We start from the raw sequence: 17,518 nt of genomic DNA on the forward strand, positions 1-17,518 counted from the left end.
TTTTTTTTTTCGCTGCCGCGCCCGTCCATTAATTAATTCTCGCGGCTTCATTTCTCTGCATAAGGCCCCAAACGTGAGCGCACTTGAAGTCTGGGATAATAGGCCAGACCGCCGGACTCCCAGTGGACCAATTTAGTAAAATATTCTGTTTGCCAACGACCGCACGCGACTTGCCTCATCCTCGCCGTCGGAGACCCACGGGCCTCGGGCAGTTAGTCAAGGCGAAACGAAGTAAATCTGGCAGAAAAACTTTCCTCGCTACGATTTCTACCCGGTTTACTTCGTTTCGCTTCGTCTAACTGCCCCTGGGTCTCCGAGGATAGCCTTGTCTAGGACATGAATTATTTCTAATTTGTTTCTTAATCAAACCCAGCCTAGTCCCCTCTGAACGTGTGAGTTCGACTTGTTGGCGTCTATCGGCTGAAGTGCGCGGTCAAAGAAACTAGAAAATGCCTAGGGACTAGGCTGAATCAAACCTACATCTTGCTGACCATCTTGCTTGCGATCGTCGCGACAACCGTAAAGGAATAGAAGATAAAATCAAAGAGTAGGGACGAAGTCCCGGTGTTGTGGGGGTGTAGTAAACAATATGTGTACAGGATTGAAAATGAATGAAAAATGCGCTATATAAATTCATTATCATTATTGAATACCCGTGTCAGGAGACCTGAGTCATCGAAAGCAAGTCACATTAACCTTATTCAGAACGGGGGGGGGGGGGGGGGGGGGGGCTTTTGAGGCCCGCGCTGACTTTGAACTTTTATAACTTCTTAAAGATTTAACCAAACGCTGCCAAACCTTCTGAGTTTTCCTAAAATTTATCTGGCAACAATTTGGTAGGGTTGGATGATGTGTCAGGAACTTGACATCACCATGGCAACGGCATTTTGACAGGCATGTTTTCCCAAATTTGTAATTTTGCGTGTTTCTGTTAATAAAAATCAACATAAATGGGATTATTTTTACATTTTTACGGGTTTAAAGCACATTTTTATTATTTCATTTTGAGTACTTTGCAGTGATTTTGGGTGGTTTTCTGGCATTGTGGAAAAAATAATTTTTGAAATCCAAGATGGCGGATCCAAGATGGCGGCCGTTTTGAAATCATGATGTAATTGTCACGTGATGTGTCGTCACCATCCCACGTGACGTATACCAAAAGAAAGAGTTTCGGACGTACAATACATCCTATAAGTTTCATGGTGATTACTTAAATATTCTGGAAGTTACAAAGGGGGGGCTTCCGAAGCCCCCCCCCCCCCCCGGTCTGAGAAGGTCGGAAAAAAGCCCGGTCTGAATAGGGTTAAACAATCCTAAGGAATAATCTCACCGTTCGAATCTGAACTAAACTGGACACTTATTCCTCCCGACCCCTTCACCGATTCTTCACGTTTGTCCTTCCGAAATATAACGAAAACACATACTCAAACAACGTTAAAATTTATTTCATCATTCATATACATAACCGAGTGATAAAGTTCTACCCAAAACTGCTAGGCCGCTTCCAAACGCTGTTTTTGGCAAGTCTTCGTACATGTACATTTCGAAACTTACTAGTCAACAAAGATGGCGCCTAAAGCGACGAGTATTCCCGAAAACAAACGAAGTAACCTCGTTCGTTCCTAGTGTTTTTTTTTTTATCTCAAGGAACGTGGTAACGAGGTTGCTCTGACGGTGACACAAGACTGCATCGCTTGACTGCATCGGCTTGGCCAATTCTCACATGTCTCCACCAAGTAAGACTGCGGATTGGGGGGGGGGGGGGATGCCGCGTCGCAAGCACGCATTGATGGGAGAGGGAGGGGGTGGGGTAAAATCCATCGCCAGTGTAAATTCGGCCTACACATGCGACTTCTCGGTGCGCGGCGGCGAGTTGACATTTGGTGATTTTGATTTGATCATCGACTCATTACTGTCATCGAATGCAATCGTTACGTTAATAGAAGGCATTCAGAACGACTAAAACCAAGCCTTAACTTTTTACTTCCTATTTCTAACTATCTTTTCAGCTTGCAGAAGTTTTCCATTTTAACTTTCTCAGCAAAAAAGAGCAACTCTCTTTTTGTAGCTCTTTTTTTTTTATCGGAGGCCGAACCTTCGATCGCGCGATGTTTTCTTTGTTAACGAGTTTCTAAGCCATGAAAGGTATAGTTGGTGGAGTGAGACCTAATGTTTCTGTGACAAATTTCTGTGCTTTTGCTGCCTCGCGGAGTGAAAACGTCTGTGCCAGCTCTGCTTCTGTTCTCACCAGGGTAATCGCCTTGTTGAAAAGCTCGATTGCTCTATCCAAGTTTCCCCTAAAAAAAGAAAAAAAGGTTAGTTGTTAATACCTTACCTTGTCAAACAAAGTTACGACATAATCCAAATTCCGAAAAATACCCTACCCTCAACCACCCTTCTCGATCTCAGACGCAAACGAATAGACAAACAAACAAACAGGGAAAACAAATCCTTTCGGAAATAATCCATCCAGAATGTAAGCCCATGGGCTGACATTTAGTATTAATAGCTCTTGAAGAAAGAGATAACTTCTCCAATTGAAGCATATTTATTGTAGAGATTGTTTTGTAGTGTCTGTTTTAGAACGCTCATAGCAACTGTTAGACTAATTTTGGGTTTCATATACGTAAAATAAAATAAAATTTCAGTCACAGTCACAATAACCCCACCCCCGTTATATAAGAACACCCCCAACCCCCCCCCCCCCCCAAAAAAAAAAAATAATAATAATAAGCCAAAAAACCTACGTAAAAGGGACGTCGAGAAAATAGAAGGTGTGGCTTATATTTGAAATTTTACAAGGATTTTATAAGGATGCAGAAACGGCACAGGGGAAAAAGCGCTCGCTTCTCTGTCTCGCCAGTGTTGCCCAAAATGGAATCCCGGGAAGACGTCTTTATGTGGGTTTAGTTTGTTGGTCGCTTTATGTCACAGAAATCGGCGCCAATGAGCGTTCTGTCCTTTTTAACTCCCTCGAATTGAAAGGCTTAAACCTAACCTTGATTAATTGTACAGGAATCATAAATTCAACAATTACCTTTGAACTTCAAGGGTAGCTAGTGTTTCGTAGGCGAAGTCGCATTTTTCGTCGATTGCTAAAGCTTCACCAACTAACTCAGCAGCTTTCTCCACGTCTTGTCGTGACTGCAGCATTAGCATACTGTAAAAGGAAAAGATCAGAATCCATCTTCGCCTTTCAAACTTTCAAATGAATAGATCGTGAAGCAGATAGAGTACAGAGTATATTGTCCTAATGCACCACCAAATTTATAGATGTGAGATCCGTGAGATCCTCAGAAAGTAAAAACGAAGCGGACAAACAAATTCTGCTGCAACCTATTGTACCCTGAGCTGCAAACCTCGTCAAAACGAACAAAGTGCGTCAACACTCGCCTCCTCCTTACACTTGCAATTTGAGGGTTGTCCAATACACCCGCATATCTCGCGACTAGACTTCCAGTAAGTTGAGTCGAGTATAAGCAAGACGAGTCGTCACGACTCAATCCCGTCGAGTTGAGTGGCCGACTTTTTCTACCCTTCCTCATTCCCTTTCTGTATTTTACGCTAAGTCTCTCGCGACTAAATTTTCGGTAAGTCGAGTCGACTTTAAGCAAGACGAGTCGTCACGACTCGATTTGAGTCGCCGACTTTTTCTACCCACACACGGTGTTTTAACCTAAGTCTCTCGCGACCAGACTTCAGGAAAGTCGAGTCGGCTTTATGCAAGACGAGTCGTCATAAGACGACTTAAGTCGCCAAATTTTCTATTCAAAGTTATGTTGGAAAGAGTCGCGACGACTAGTGTCGAGTCGCAACGAGTTGAACATTTTGTAACCTCTGCCCTACGGAAATTTTACTTCCGGCAAACGTTTTAACTTGGGATTTCCATTTTCGGTATGATTTGCGACTAGACTTCTGCTTAGTCGACTGAGTCGTCAGTGCTTAGACACGACTCGAGTCGATGCGGGTGTATTGGACATGCAATTTTCATTACGAGCTCAGGTGCGACAAAAGTTGCACTGGAAAGCCGACAAATATCGCATCAAAAATTCAAGGAGCGCGGAAGGTGACCGGAAACGAGAAGCAAACGACTTTGAGAAAGTGTGTAAACGGCCTTTAAACAGGGATGGGGTCGGCAAGAGGCAAACTTTGTCAAACACGAATTGTTCCAACAATTATGACAAGGCCTGCAAATTTAAGGATTAGTGGTACTTACCCTTTATAAACACGATGGACAGGGTTCTGTGGTTCAAGTCTTATCGCATCATCAAAGTGCTCCTCTGCTTTAGGAAACTGCTGCATATCCTGAAGAACCTACGATGAATTTATTTTATGAGTAATTAACCCCTTTTTGCGCACAGGGTAACCCATTTAGAAATTTATGTCACTGCTATTAATATAGGCCCTGATGTATTACAATAATACTCTGCACTTATGCACTTACAGTCTGCGAACAGGCTCCCGAGTGGTGTTATGCAAGCGAAGTGAGCGCAAGAGGGGAAGGGGGGGGGGGGGGGGGGGGGGGCTGGCTGAGGCGCCGTTGTAAGGGATTTTACTACCGTTGATTTGACTGGCTAGATTAAAATTCTCTTTGTTAAAAATGTAGCCAATCAAATCATGTGTAACCAGAGCCACTTGTGCCCTTGTGCCCCAGGCTCTGCCAGGACAAGCGACTTTGGGGACAAGAATGGATCGCACCGAGACTCTCTTCAAAATCTTGTTAGTTTAAAATCCATTTAAGACAAACCTGCGCAAAAAGACTGTGTGCATCCGCTGAATCAGGATACTTATCCACAGTTTTCTGCAGCATGTCCACAGCCCCATGGGCCAAGATCGGAGACTGCTGTAGGGCAGCGGACTTGTAAATACAATACGCTAATTGGATCTTTGCTGGGATGAAGCTGTCATTCAGAGATATGCATTTCTCAAAATCTTCTTTGGCTTCTTGAAGTTTTTCTGATAAGAAGTAGATCTAACAAAATAAAAAGAAGGCATGATTTTAAATCTAAGTTTTGGACTCAACATTGTTCAATAGGTCTTTGGAGGGGAGGGGGTTGCCGTTGGGGTTATCAATGAAGACCTTTTGGATATTAAATATTTTTCTATGGGGAGGAAGGGGGTTATTTTCTGCTGAAATGAAATTGCACTCAGAGTCGATGAAGTATATTGACGTATAAGATTGAAAGGTAACAAACTTAACTTAAGTGCTGAGCCTAATTTTTCATCAAACACTGAATAAAATTGTGTCAGTTCTCTGGTCGTCAGTCCCGTAAGTGTCCTATTTGCTGAGCTTTTCTTCGTTCAGTCGCTCTTGTTATACATTTAGAAGTATCTTTAACTTTTTACATCAATCCCTTTATCTTGTGTAGTTGAGTCAACTATGGCTTCTTTGTGGTATTCATGTGGTTTTAGTGAAGGGGGATTCTTTAATTGGCAGGAGAGGAGAATTTTTTTGCAGTTTACGGTATGACAAAAACCTTGCTGAAGGTATTAAACTCTCATAGATTGAAGGTTCACATACCTGACCTCTGTGATGATATATATCTGAGTTATTAGGATCGAGTGACACTGCTTTGGTAAAATCTTGAAAACATTCCATAACATTACTGGCCTGTAGCTGCATGCTTCCCCGTTTGATCAAACAATTTACTTTAAGCTAAAATGGAAAGGAAAAGAATTCATAATTTACTGACTTTAGCTATTAAACTTGTTTGTACGAGGCGTGTTATCTTACATTAGTGGTTGATGCACTGTATTCTGAATTGTTCGATCCTGGTATGGATAAACTTCGATATGTTTAACCCTTTACCCCCTAAAGTGAATGGCCTTTTTTCTTAAATTAAAAAATATAAGGCCCACATCCATGTATAATATACCATTTGAAAGGTGTTGATCAGTATGTTTCATAAAACACTTAAACAACAAATAAAAAGAAAAACGTGGCTTTGAAATAAATGGGTTAAAACGTTAAAAAGAGAAAGAGTAAAAAAGTTGTTTCTCTCTGTATATAGTAGGTATACCCATAAACTATATGTTTTTGTGCAGATCTCAGTGAAGTGGTTAATTTCAGTTAGGTTGCAAAACACATATGCATCAGGCAAAAAGTTCCAAAAGTTATAGGGGTGGTCAATCATGTCACAAATAGAGGGTATAGTATAGTAAATGGTTTGAACCGAGGAGTATCAGTAGGTCATATAGTGTAATTGTCTGGGTGAGAGTAATTCTGAGAAGAACTGTTGTTGGTGAGTCTGACGTTTGGACAACCTGAGCGAAAGTCATGTTCAGAGTCAAGTGTCAGACTTGACTCTGAAGACTACTTCCGTTTAGGTTGTCTAACGGCATGTTCACATCGTGGTGGGGGACCCCGGGTAGGTGAGGTACCTCACCTTGGTGAGGTTACCAATCTCTTCATACAATCTCTCTTTTTTTCTTGATTGCATTCACATGCGAGGTGGGGTACCTCACCTAGGCGGGTTACCCGCCAACCATCACCAGCGTGGTGAGTTCTTCCGATGACATAAACTCAAACAACTCGAAAACCCTGAAGTTGACAGTGCACACGACAATTTGGAAACCGATAGTCAAGATGATCAAAGCGAAGTCCTGTCCGAATTAACAGCTACGAAGCGAAAAGCATCTTGGTCGTCAGATCAGAGCTTGAATCGTCCGACCAAATCTGCCAAGAAGACAAACGACAAAACCCCAAAAGTCAGGTCGTGGACTCCAGAACGAGTGAACTGTTACTTAATATTCGAAAGAGTACAAAGTCACCTGTGACTTCAATCGGAAAGATTTTGAACAAGATTTGTCAGCAATGTCCCCGGGGTTGCAATGCGAAGACAAGTTTTCTTCACCACGGGTAAGTGGCGTACCTCACCTAACCGGGGTCCCCCACTGCCATGTGAACAGGCCCTAAAATTCTTCTCAGAACTACATGTACTCTTACTGGGGCGATCACCCTATACGTGGACCTATTGTTAACAGTTTAGCAGCTTGTAAGGTGGCACTCTACCTTGGTTGATGCATGCTCCTCATCAGCATTTATCACTTGTGTCAAGTCATGGACTGCGTCATCAACTTTTGATGTCAGGCAGTGCAGAGTTCCTCTTAATGCAAAAGCCTTTATGTAGAGTGGTCCAGTTCCTACATAGCACAAAATAAAGCCAAGCAATTGTTTTGAATTCAGTCTGCCAAAAACCAAAACATACTTCATCAGAACCCAACACTTATGATTTGATTTTGTGGCACTGTAATATTTTGAAAATCGGTCGGAAGTCAAATGGAAAGGTCCGTTTTGGTTCAGTCTAACTGGAATATTCGGGAATACCTTTGGAGGTGGTCCACTTTGACTGGTTGGACCGATCAGACTGAAATTTACCGTTCCATTTTGACAAACTAATCAGTTGTCTTACTTTAGTTCAGTAGCTTCTCACAGATGCGGGGAACTTGGGAAAAGGAATGCAAAATGGAAAAGACCGTTCCACCTGCTTGGCCTGGATTAAGCGAAAAATGTCATTCCATTTTACGACTGTCAGTTCCTGTTGGTCCGACTGGAAAATCTATTTATCCTCAACGACTTATTTATTAGCCCTGTAGGGTTGCCAGTATGTCTTTGTCTGTGTTTTTGTTATGTACATGTGGCACAATGGGAGAAGCGTTTAGCAGCCATACTAACCTTTCTCAATTTGCTGTGTGCACAAGTCTACTACACCTTCATATCTCTTTTCTTTCATTTGTTTAACAGCTTCGAGAAAAGGTGAATCCTCGGGCAAATCTTCCTCAGAATCTACTTCTAATGTGTCATCTATAACGAAACAGAACAGTAATGTACTCGAGCACAAAAAGTTAAAACAAAATATTATTTAAAATTTAAAATTTGGTCTGAATAACTAGAAACACTGCATGTGTCACACAACATTTTCATGAATTAGGAAAATGTTTTCTGGCAAATATGGCCTAATGGTTAGAGGGCCGGACTCCGGATCGAGCGGTCCGAGTTCGAGCCCCGGCCAGGGTCACTTGTGTTGTGTTCTTGGGCAAGACACTTTACTCTCATGGTGCCTCTCTCCACCCAGGTGTATAAATGGGTACCGGCGACATAATGCTGGGGGGAACTCTGCAATGGACTAGCATCCCATTCAGGGGGAAGTAGAAATATTCCTAGAGGCTTAATGCTACGGAAACCGGGATAAGCTCCGGCAGTGTGGGCCGCTTGGCTCGTGGCTTCTCCTTTTCTGGCAAATCAGTGTTCAAAGCCATGTCCAGGTTGAGATGTGTTTGTATTCGGTCAGCAGTGTTTTGTTGAAATGCATTGTATACATGAGTAACTGCAAAGCAAAGCAAAACAAACCACAACTGTACAATGATGGGCCAGTTGTTGGAAGGGCAGATAATGCTATCCACCAGATACATGTAAATCACTATCCAGTGGATAAATGCTAACAAAACATACTATGCTATCCACTGGATAGCGATTTATGCAGCGAAAAGCGTTATCCGCCCTTCAACAACTGGGCCCAGGTGGATAAGAACCCCGTCAAATGGGCTCATCATAATGATTAATTTGGAACTTACCATGACAAAAAGATTCCAGATAGGCTTTAGTGTATGTTGGAGAAGGTAAACTTAGTTCTCTGTTCTGTATCAAGAAAAAAACATTGTCAGTGAACAAGTTCAATTAAGGCCTACAGGTGGTTATTTTTTCTACCTTTTGCCTATTATTTACATCCCTGAATACACAATGCCAAGAACTTGTAAGAGCAACAGCACTTTCTTGGTAGCTAACAAAAGTTAACAGTCATGTGCACAATGCATGAAGATGCATGAGAAACATAACAAAGATTAAGAATAAGTTAACAGTTGATTCTAGTAAGCCATGTTAGAGCTCAAGAATAAAAAGTATTTACTACTTTGCAGTGATGTTTATACCTTGTAATATTCTTGAGCTTTCTCTTTTCCAATTTCTTTTAGTACTCGATCTGCTTGCAACATCCAGTTTGGATTATTAAAACCCTCTATCATACACACTGCTGTAAGATCTGCAGATGGAAGAAACACAATTAATTCATACAATAGTTATTAATTGAAAGTAAATGGTTTGAACCCAGGAGTATCAGTAGTTCGTATAGTGTGATCGTCCGGGTGAGAGTAGTTCTGAGAAGAACTGTTGTTGGTGACTGACTGACAATGTCAACAACTACCGGCACCTTACAAACGACTTATTCACGACGTAAACAGAAGCGACAAACGAACCGCCAACAGAACAACTTAATTTGACTAACAATAGACGGAACAGAACGACTTAATTAGACTAACAATAGACGGATCGAAACTGACCAATTACTGATGACAAAATTTACACGAGTCTTACAGCCAATAACATCACGGCTTAAGGTATTAGAACTGCTATAAGGTCAAAAATAAACCATACCAAAAAACTCGCTCTTTTCAAAGATATTAATAAAGTTAACACAAATACAAGAGATGGGGGCTTCTTTTAGCTTAGAAGCGAAGAAAAAAAAGGCGAAAGTTGGTTGCTACAAGCGACATTTTGCGATGTTAATGATTAGCGCTCTGCCATCCGAGTCGATATGACCTAGCGTTAACAGCAATGTTACATGAATCGGCTTTAGAACATGCGATCGTATCTACGCAGTTCGAGCGAAATTTTAGTAAAAGACGGCAAAATTCTTTTGTATTTCATCTTCAAATACTAGTAATACGTGACTCGCAGGGCCTCGCGAAGCTCTGGGTTGGGGAGGCGGGGGGGGGGGGGGGGTGGTGTTATAAATAAGGAGTGGATTATTTAAAGTTGAACATTGTACATAGTCAATTTTCCACAGTAGGCAGGAAGATATATTTGTTAAAAATTAGTAACGGGCATGGCCGCGACACCCTCGTTCCCAGGGTCTACTCCGCTTTGAAGATGGCGGCTCTTTCAGGTTCGTAAAGAGGTCTAAAGCGTTGGGAAGCGCAGGCTATTTTCAAAATCATCGACAAATTATTACAAATTATATAGTCGCATTTTGGAAATTTATTTGAGGGCATTAAAAAAAAAGAAGAAAGAACGGCAGGAGGATTCGAACCCTCCGCCCGCGCGCCCCTGATGGCGATGAAAGGTTTATAGCCTGAATAGGCGTTGAGGGAGTATTATGTGGAAATCAGTGTTATTTTAATCCGAAAAGAAAAACGATAAAAATGAAAGGTTCAGGATTCGAACCCACAAAAAAAAATAAGGAAAAAAAAAAAAAAAAAAAAAAAAAAAACCCTAGCCGGATTCGAACCCGCGCCCTTAGTCCCGAAGATCTGATTTCAAGTTCGCCGCCTCACACCATTAGGCCACCAGCGCGCGGCCGTGTGACGTCATTTCCGCCAGACACCAAGCTCACAAATATATATATATGACCGTAAACTCCACACGAGATTTCATCCCGCCTGAGCCCTTTGAGGGACAAAACTATACACCCCGCTACGCTCGGCCTTCGGCCTCGCTTCGCGAGGAATAATTCGAAAGCATCGACTAAATCTATGCCTCTTTTTAAGCCTTCTAACGCTCACAAAGAAGCTGTCTTGATATCCGACCCTCGCAGAGCCCAGAGAAGACGCAGCATGAGTTCCGTAACGCAATTGCAAAATCTGGCGTTGCTATGTGTATCATATTTGTTTACGCCGCCATGTTTTCTCCGACAGTAATCGGAAAAATCCGTATTTTTTTGTGCTTGTTCGTGTAGCAATTGTAACAATGCAGCCTTAAACACAATGAACAGCGGTCTACCTCTGAGAATTCAATATGGCGTCGAAAAAAACAGAGTGTCGAACGCACATTTCGCTGATTACATTTGCAAATTTCGCCGCTGTAACTGACCGCCTCGAAAAGTACTTGCAATTTAAAGGTGTAGAATTGTCAAATCTCGGTAAAATTTGCACTGTTTTTTTGTGTAATGTTGAGGAAACTGTGTGTGAATACCCGGAGCAGCCCAGACATTTTTGACAAAATTATGGCTGTTCAAAGTTGAGGCACACATAAAAATAATTAGAAGGCTCTATCTGCAGAAGTAAATGCTGGCATAATCCGGGTATTTGTAGGTAATTAAACGTTTCTATCATAAATCCGCTCCAGTTGAAATTATCCCTGTATCTTTCAAAGGAAAGCCGTAAATCGACAATCTTTAATTTTATGAGCCTGCGATTTAACCACGAATTCACACCTAAGGTGTGAAAATTGACACCTCGTATATCATTTTCCTGAATGTCCAGGTCTTGTTTAATAAGCCTATGTACTTTTATTTTGAAAACTTATTTAACGTTTGAGATATTAATTTTCAAATTGGACATGTTTATAGCAGTTCTACTACCTTAACTGACCAATCAGCTTCAACGGACCAGACTTATAACATCATCAACTGACAACAACTTTTCACTTGACTCTGAAGATGACTTCCGCTCAGGTTGTCGAAACGTCAGTCACCAACAACAGTTCTTCTCAGAACTACTCTCACCCGGACGATCACACTATACGAACTACAATAGTTATTATACATAATCATAATCATAATCACGATGACATGCTTGGTGCTACAGTAAATGTGTTGAAAGCGTAAACTTAAAAGAGGAACCTACTGTCAACACATTTATTTGCACAGTTGAATCCCGATAACTCGAACCTTCAAGGGAAATCGAAAAAAAGGTTTGAGGTATCGGGAGTTCGAGTAATCGAGGGTAAAATTAGTAAGAAAATGACCTGAAGGGGAATAGAAAGAGGTTCAAGTTAGCGGGAGTTCGAGTTACTGAGGGTTCTCGGAGAGTTATCGAGATTCAACTGTAGTTAAAACAATACCATAATACATGTACATGGTACATGTACACGTAATGAACTCATCTGCTCAAAAGTTCACTGAGAAAAAAAAGAAACATATACATGTATGCCTGACAAGACAGCATATTACAGCAACATCTACTAGGTACCACACAACAAATTGAAATCAAACTTACAAATAATATTGTGAAAGAGATGATACTGGTGCTTACAAATACACATCGCTAAAAAAAAAAAACAGTTTGATGTACCTTGAAGACACTCTTCCTTCTTGTCAAGTTTTTCATAAGCTCTTGCTCTCTTCATGAAAGCTTTGGAATATTTCTTGTTGAGTTCTATGGCTAAAAGCATGTCAGAGAGATAAATTAATTATTAACAATAGTCAAGGGATAAAATTTTGTGATCAGCCAAAGAAAACCAAATTGGTGTTACTAACAGTAATCTGGTGGCCATAGTTTAACACTTACATATACATAAAGTAATTACCTTTAAATGACTTAATACCATTACAAAAAAAAAAAAAATCACATATACGATTTTTTAAACAGACAATCTCTAACCTTTAGTAGCATCAGCAAGCACTTGTTCAAAGTTTTTCTATCATAATGATAAAAAAGTATCAGATGTTAGATATGTTAGTGTGTTTCAAAATTCTTTGGGATAATCCAAATATATATTAAAGATCATTGATGCATGATCAATGACTCATGTTGTGTTAAAAAAAAAATTCATTCTGGGCAAGGATTCATTGTGCCGTGTGATGCACCATGAGCCGATTGATCTTGGATCATTGATCCTGCTCTGATGTTGATCATCTCAAAGAAATGCACTATTAGGCTACATGCAATAACTTGAATTGTTTAACACATAGTATGCCATATCAACAAGTACATGTAGGCAGTTCAGTACTGGCAGTAGCTGGTGTTTTAGCCAGGTGCCCGCACTTAATGAGAACCCTGATCATGATCTAGCTGGCCAAATATATTTGTGGTCGCGGAAAGAGAAGGCATGGGCAGAGACAGGGGGAGACAGTGCTGCAAATATTTTTTTGTTTACTTAGTACTACAGTACCGCCCGAAACTACTTACCCATTTGCCGCGGTTATACCTCGGTCAAACTGCAGATTGATACTGCGTTCTCGCCTCGGCATAGACGCGGCGTGCCGCGAAAAATCGCCGGTTTTACCGGGGTTTTTTGCGGCAAGGCAATACCGCGGTAAACGGTGAGACGCGGTAGAGTTGAATAGGCTTATTTACCTTTTGTTTAGAGTTCATTAAGAACAACGGGCAAGATTTCACGCTCCGATGATATATCGCACATCTCTCAAATTCAAAGAAACCACCGCTTCAAAGCAGGAATGCAAATAGCCGGAACGTGACTTTTGAGTTCTTTAAACGTTTAAATGAGAAAGACATCTTTTAGAATAATGTTAGAGCTGCATTGCCGCTAGTAAACAAATGTTTTGTGTTCATGTCGCACATAACGTGTCGGATCGAAGACATGCTGCCCATTGCGCGTGTAGACTGATCTTGGAACTTGTCATGAATGAGTTGCATCGTCTTTAAGCAATATTTTAATAAATAGTTTCTTTGTGGTTCAGTGTGAGCACTTTTTTTCTTCGCTATAATTTTCACACAACACGGCGGCACGTGCTGCCGAAAGCGACGAGCAACGTAAAATATTCGTTTGCCTTCTTTGATTTCCTCGGGCTTCTTTCCATTATTTTAGTACTTTCAGTTTGGACTCAACGAAACTTTCCGTCGATATTCTCGCTATAACACAGTTACTTTTCACAGCTCTTAGTAAACAAACTCTGAACAGGATCTGGAGCGTGCGTTCAGAGTGTTGACATGTAGTCGGCTGTCAAAAAGTTATGCAAATTTCTCTTGAAATTTGACCCGTGCATCGGAGAAGTGAATTTTCCTTTCGACCGCTTAGTTCGTCTACAACGCAGGCTACACCGCTTAGGAACGCTTCTCCTCGGGTTATTCTTTACCTTCGAAGCAAATAAACGAGAACTTTCGTTCACGTATTAAAACAAGATTTCTCAGCCTAGATTCTTTCGGCACGCTCCGAGACTTGTTTGCTAACTGATTGTCTGTTGTCGATATTATTGTCGGTGGCGTCACGGCGTAGTTATAAAATGATAACTCCGGTTTTATTCGGCGTAAATCGGTAATTTAAACGGTGAAATGATTTCTATAGGGAGAAACGATGTTCTATGAAAGTTTTTATGATGCGTTTTGGGCATTTATTAACTTTTTTGCAAGATACAGATTCTGTGTTTAGAACTCGCTGGCGAGTCTCGTTTGCTGAAATGTCTATTGTTATGTACCCGGGTTTTGTAGAGTCACGGCAAGTTAAGTAGCGAAAATAATGATATCTCTAGTTCTGTACGGCCTTATTCGATGATTTAAACGGCGAAATGATTTCTGTAGGTAGAATTTATGTTCTGTGAAGTTGTGAACATTTTTGCAAGTTCAAGTTTCGCTCTGGCGAGCGGCGGCTTGTCTGCTGATTGTCGCGATCGATTGTAAACATTTTAGCGTCACGGCAATTATCGGAATAATATCTCTGGTTCTATTTGGCATAAATCGGTTATTAAAACGGTCAAACTACACTGAAATTATCAATATGAACATAGTTAGTAGAAGAAAAGGTGTTTTATCGAAGTTTCTATGATGCGTTGTGAACATTTTATCACTTTTTGCAAGATAAAGTTTTGGGCTGAGCGGTACTGTATCCGTAGTTGAGAAGTAGTTCAGTCGAACGATTGTTAAACTTGAATGAATTACTTTTCACGACTTGAGGGAATTAAACCGAAAACAATGGCTTGACATTCCCTATCAGTAACTATTGTTTCTTCACCGCGGTATAATGCATCTTGCTTACCGCGGCGTTCGGTCACGTTCGTCCAAGACGAGGTTGAGCTTTCCGCGGCACCGCGGTGGATTCGCGGCACAACCGCGCGGCAAGGACGAGGTTTCACCGCGTGCTAATGGGTAAGTAGTTTCGGGCGGTACTGTATGTCCTACTGAGACACCATCTTGGACGGACAAAACAAATTTGTGGTCAGACAAATTTTTATTTATGGTAGCCATAAAATAATTTGCGATCAAAAATTGTCCAGACATCATGTCCGGCCACACTTGGGATTTTGTAGGACACGAGCAAATTTTTGGTCGGCCAATGTCCGACTGTTATTTGCAGCCCTGGAGAGAGGAAACCTAAAGGAAAAATATACTTAGCAGTTAGTGTTAATCACCTGTTGTTCATATGCTGCTGCCCTGTTTTGGTAGTATGTTGCTAGTTCAGTCTTCTGGTCTTCAGGACAGAGCTCGATGGCTTCTGTATAGCATTTAATGGCTTGGTCAAATTTTCCACCTTTGAAGTACTTGTTACCCCTTAGCTTGGTAGCTTGAGCTTTTGCTGCTGGGGTCTGCAATGAGAATGACAAAAACATTAATATCTATGTCACTATGATGTAGTATGTTTCGTAACAAATGTAACTTATTGTTCATTAGGTAATGTAACCAGCATGTGAGTAATGTATGTAGTGTAAGTAGTGTGAAGAATGTAAGCAATTCTAATGTGCACAGTGAAATGTAAAAATGTACTAAGTAATTGTAAGTTAAGTCATGTAGGTAACCTAAGTAATTGTTCTGTAAGTAGGCTTTATATTATTTTTTTTTTCTGTGTGTTGCAATAAAAAAAAAATAAAAAAAAATCTATATCACAAGACCAATTTCTTGTTACTTATGTGTGTGGGGTAAGCAAATAAAAAAAATAATTGAAATTTGAATGCAGTCAGGGTTAAAATTCCAGCTTGCCCTTCCGACAACTTGCTCTCAAATTGTGCTTGCCCAGGGTAGTTGCATACTTGTCTTAGTTTTGTCTCTCATAAAACTGGCATGTTAATCACCTTCTTTGACATAGTAAAGTAAAGTAAAGTCTGTCTCCGAGCCATGAGGCCCATACAGCCGGAGCTTATCCCGGTTTCAGTAGCATTAAGCGACTAGGAGTATTGCTACTCCCCCCTGGATGGGATGCTAGTCCATCGCAGGGTTACCCCCCAGCAGTAAATTCGCTGGTACCCATTTATTCACCTGGGTGGAGAGAGGCACTGTGAGAGTAAAGTATCTTGCCCAAGAACACAACGCAGCGCCCCGGCCAGGCCTCGAACCCGGCCCGTTCGACTCGGAGACAAGCGTGCTAACCATTAGGCCACCGCGCCTCCCACCCTTCTTTGACATACAACTTTAAAAATGTTGGCATAATGGTTTCTGTACTCGTGAGATGCAAGTCATGCCTCCCCCCCCCCCACTTGCACAATTCCCAAAGTATTTGCTAATGTAATTTCTCTTTGCTCACACTTAAAGAACCAGAAATATACCCCGGTATGTGATTATCATTTTTTAGTGTAGTTAGATATTTATCACTAAATATTATTGTACATTTTTTAAAATTTTTCTTCACAATGTTCATTTGGTTGGGGTGACTAAGCTTGGGGCAACGGAGGGGTGGGGCAAGATAACCTGCTACCTGGCCCAGCCACTTTACTGTATAAATAAGCAGGACGTATCTAATCGATAGAAATCGATCACCGAAAATGTAATCGATTAATCGATAATACTCGATAGTACTCGATATTTGTCGATTGATTAGTCAATTTAATCGATTGAAATCGATAATCACAAATTTTTTGTCACATCGATGGAAAACGAGAATCAAAAACGTGATCTGATCTTATCGTAACTTGCGTAACACTTACCTTCAAGCTTACCTTCGAATCTGCTTTGTTAATAAAGAAGTTACTTCTTTTCCAATGGACTACTGTGTATTAGTTCGAGTGAGTTGTGACTCATTCTAGCGTAAAACTGAGAAATTTATGAAAGAGAATCTTCGTCCATTTTCTTTTTGATCATTGTCGAACAAATCGATAGCTAATTACAGAAACTGATCAAAATCGATAATCACAAGAACGCGAGTGATCGATTTCTATCGATTTCCGATATTAATCGATTGATTAGTATCGATTACAATCGATTAGGTTCGATTTCTATCGACTATCGAAAATATCGATTAGATACGTCCTGAAATAAGTTATGGACGCAAAATAAACAAAACACTATGACCACAGAAAACTGTCAATTAACTACAGATGCATTGTAACTGACCATCTTGAAAAAAGTTGAGAACTCTAACTGTATAAATTTTTAGCCAAGGAGAAGTGAGTTTATATTCGGGTTAAGTATAGGGGAGGGGTGGTATTGGTTGTGTACAGAAGGGCCTTGCAGGGGAGGTGAAGATTTAAAGCGAAGTTATTTTCCCCCGACATTACCAAGTTTTCCTCAGACACGTCATCGCTTTGAGGAGCTTCATTTCCAGGCACTCCACTTTTGCTTGCAGATGCTTTATCGCCCTCCGTCCCTTTTTCCGCATCTTGATCCTCCTCGGACGTTCTCGAGGACTTCCAGTAGTAAAATGCGCCTAGAATGCAAGCTGCGGCTACGGGCGCCCCGATGAGAGCTGCAATCTGCCACTTGGTGAGGCCCCCGCCCGATTCTTGTGTACTCATGATCAGCTGTCCTAGAAAAAGTCGATTTTTTACACTTGTTCGATGGTTCACTCTACTTCGGAGCCATATTGGATTTTTGCGCACGTGTGTACTAGTGCGCATAAATTGGGAGTGTATTCGCTGAC

The 17,518-nt window shown here is 41.1% G+C and overlaps 1 protein-coding gene across 1 annotated transcript; it reads right to left on the reverse strand.

Annotated features, from left to right (window-relative positions):
* Nucleotides 1-1,423: 1,423 nt before the first annotated feature.
* Nucleotides 1,424-17,476, reverse strand: LOC144662565 (mitochondrial import receptor subunit TOM70-like). The gene is made up of 13 exons (XM_078523406.1): nucleotides 17,157-17,476; nucleotides 15,081-15,254; nucleotides 12,376-12,412; nucleotides 12,067-12,156; nucleotides 8,929-9,038; nucleotides 8,575-8,638; nucleotides 7,676-7,804; nucleotides 7,013-7,143; nucleotides 5,522-5,656; nucleotides 4,748-4,972; nucleotides 4,217-4,314; nucleotides 3,038-3,160; nucleotides 1,424-2,297 (listed from the first exon to the last, which is right to left on the reverse strand). The coding sequence occupies exons 1-13, from the start codon at nucleotides 17,391-17,393 to the stop codon at nucleotides 2,132-2,134; spliced, it is 1,719 nt and encodes a 572-aa protein (XP_078379532.1). The 5' UTR covers nucleotides 17,394-17,476; the 3' UTR covers nucleotides 1,424-2,131.
* Nucleotides 17,477-17,518: the final 42 nt, after the last annotated feature.

The sequence above is a fragment of the Oculina patagonica genome, chromosome 8, assembly GCF_052425735.1.
Source record: "Oculina patagonica isolate OP01 chromosome 8, crgOcupat, whole genome shotgun sequence".
In the NCBI taxonomy this organism is placed as follows: Eukaryota; Metazoa; Cnidaria; class Anthozoa; order Scleractinia; family Oculinidae; genus Oculina; species Oculina patagonica.

Coding starts and splice junctions, on each gene's coding strand:
- LOC144662565 (XM_078523406.1), bottom strand. CDS start 17,393: ATGAGTACACAAGAATCGGGCGGGGGCCTCACCAAGTGGCAGATTGCA. Junction 15,255..17,156: donor ACGTGTCTGAGGAAAACTTG/GTAATGTCGGGG, acceptor TTCTCATTGCAG/ACCCCAGCAGCAAAAGCTCA. Junction 12,157..12,375: donor GCTTGCTGATGCTACTAAAG/GTTAGAGATTGT, acceptor ACATGCTTTTAG/CCATAGAACTCAACAAGAAA.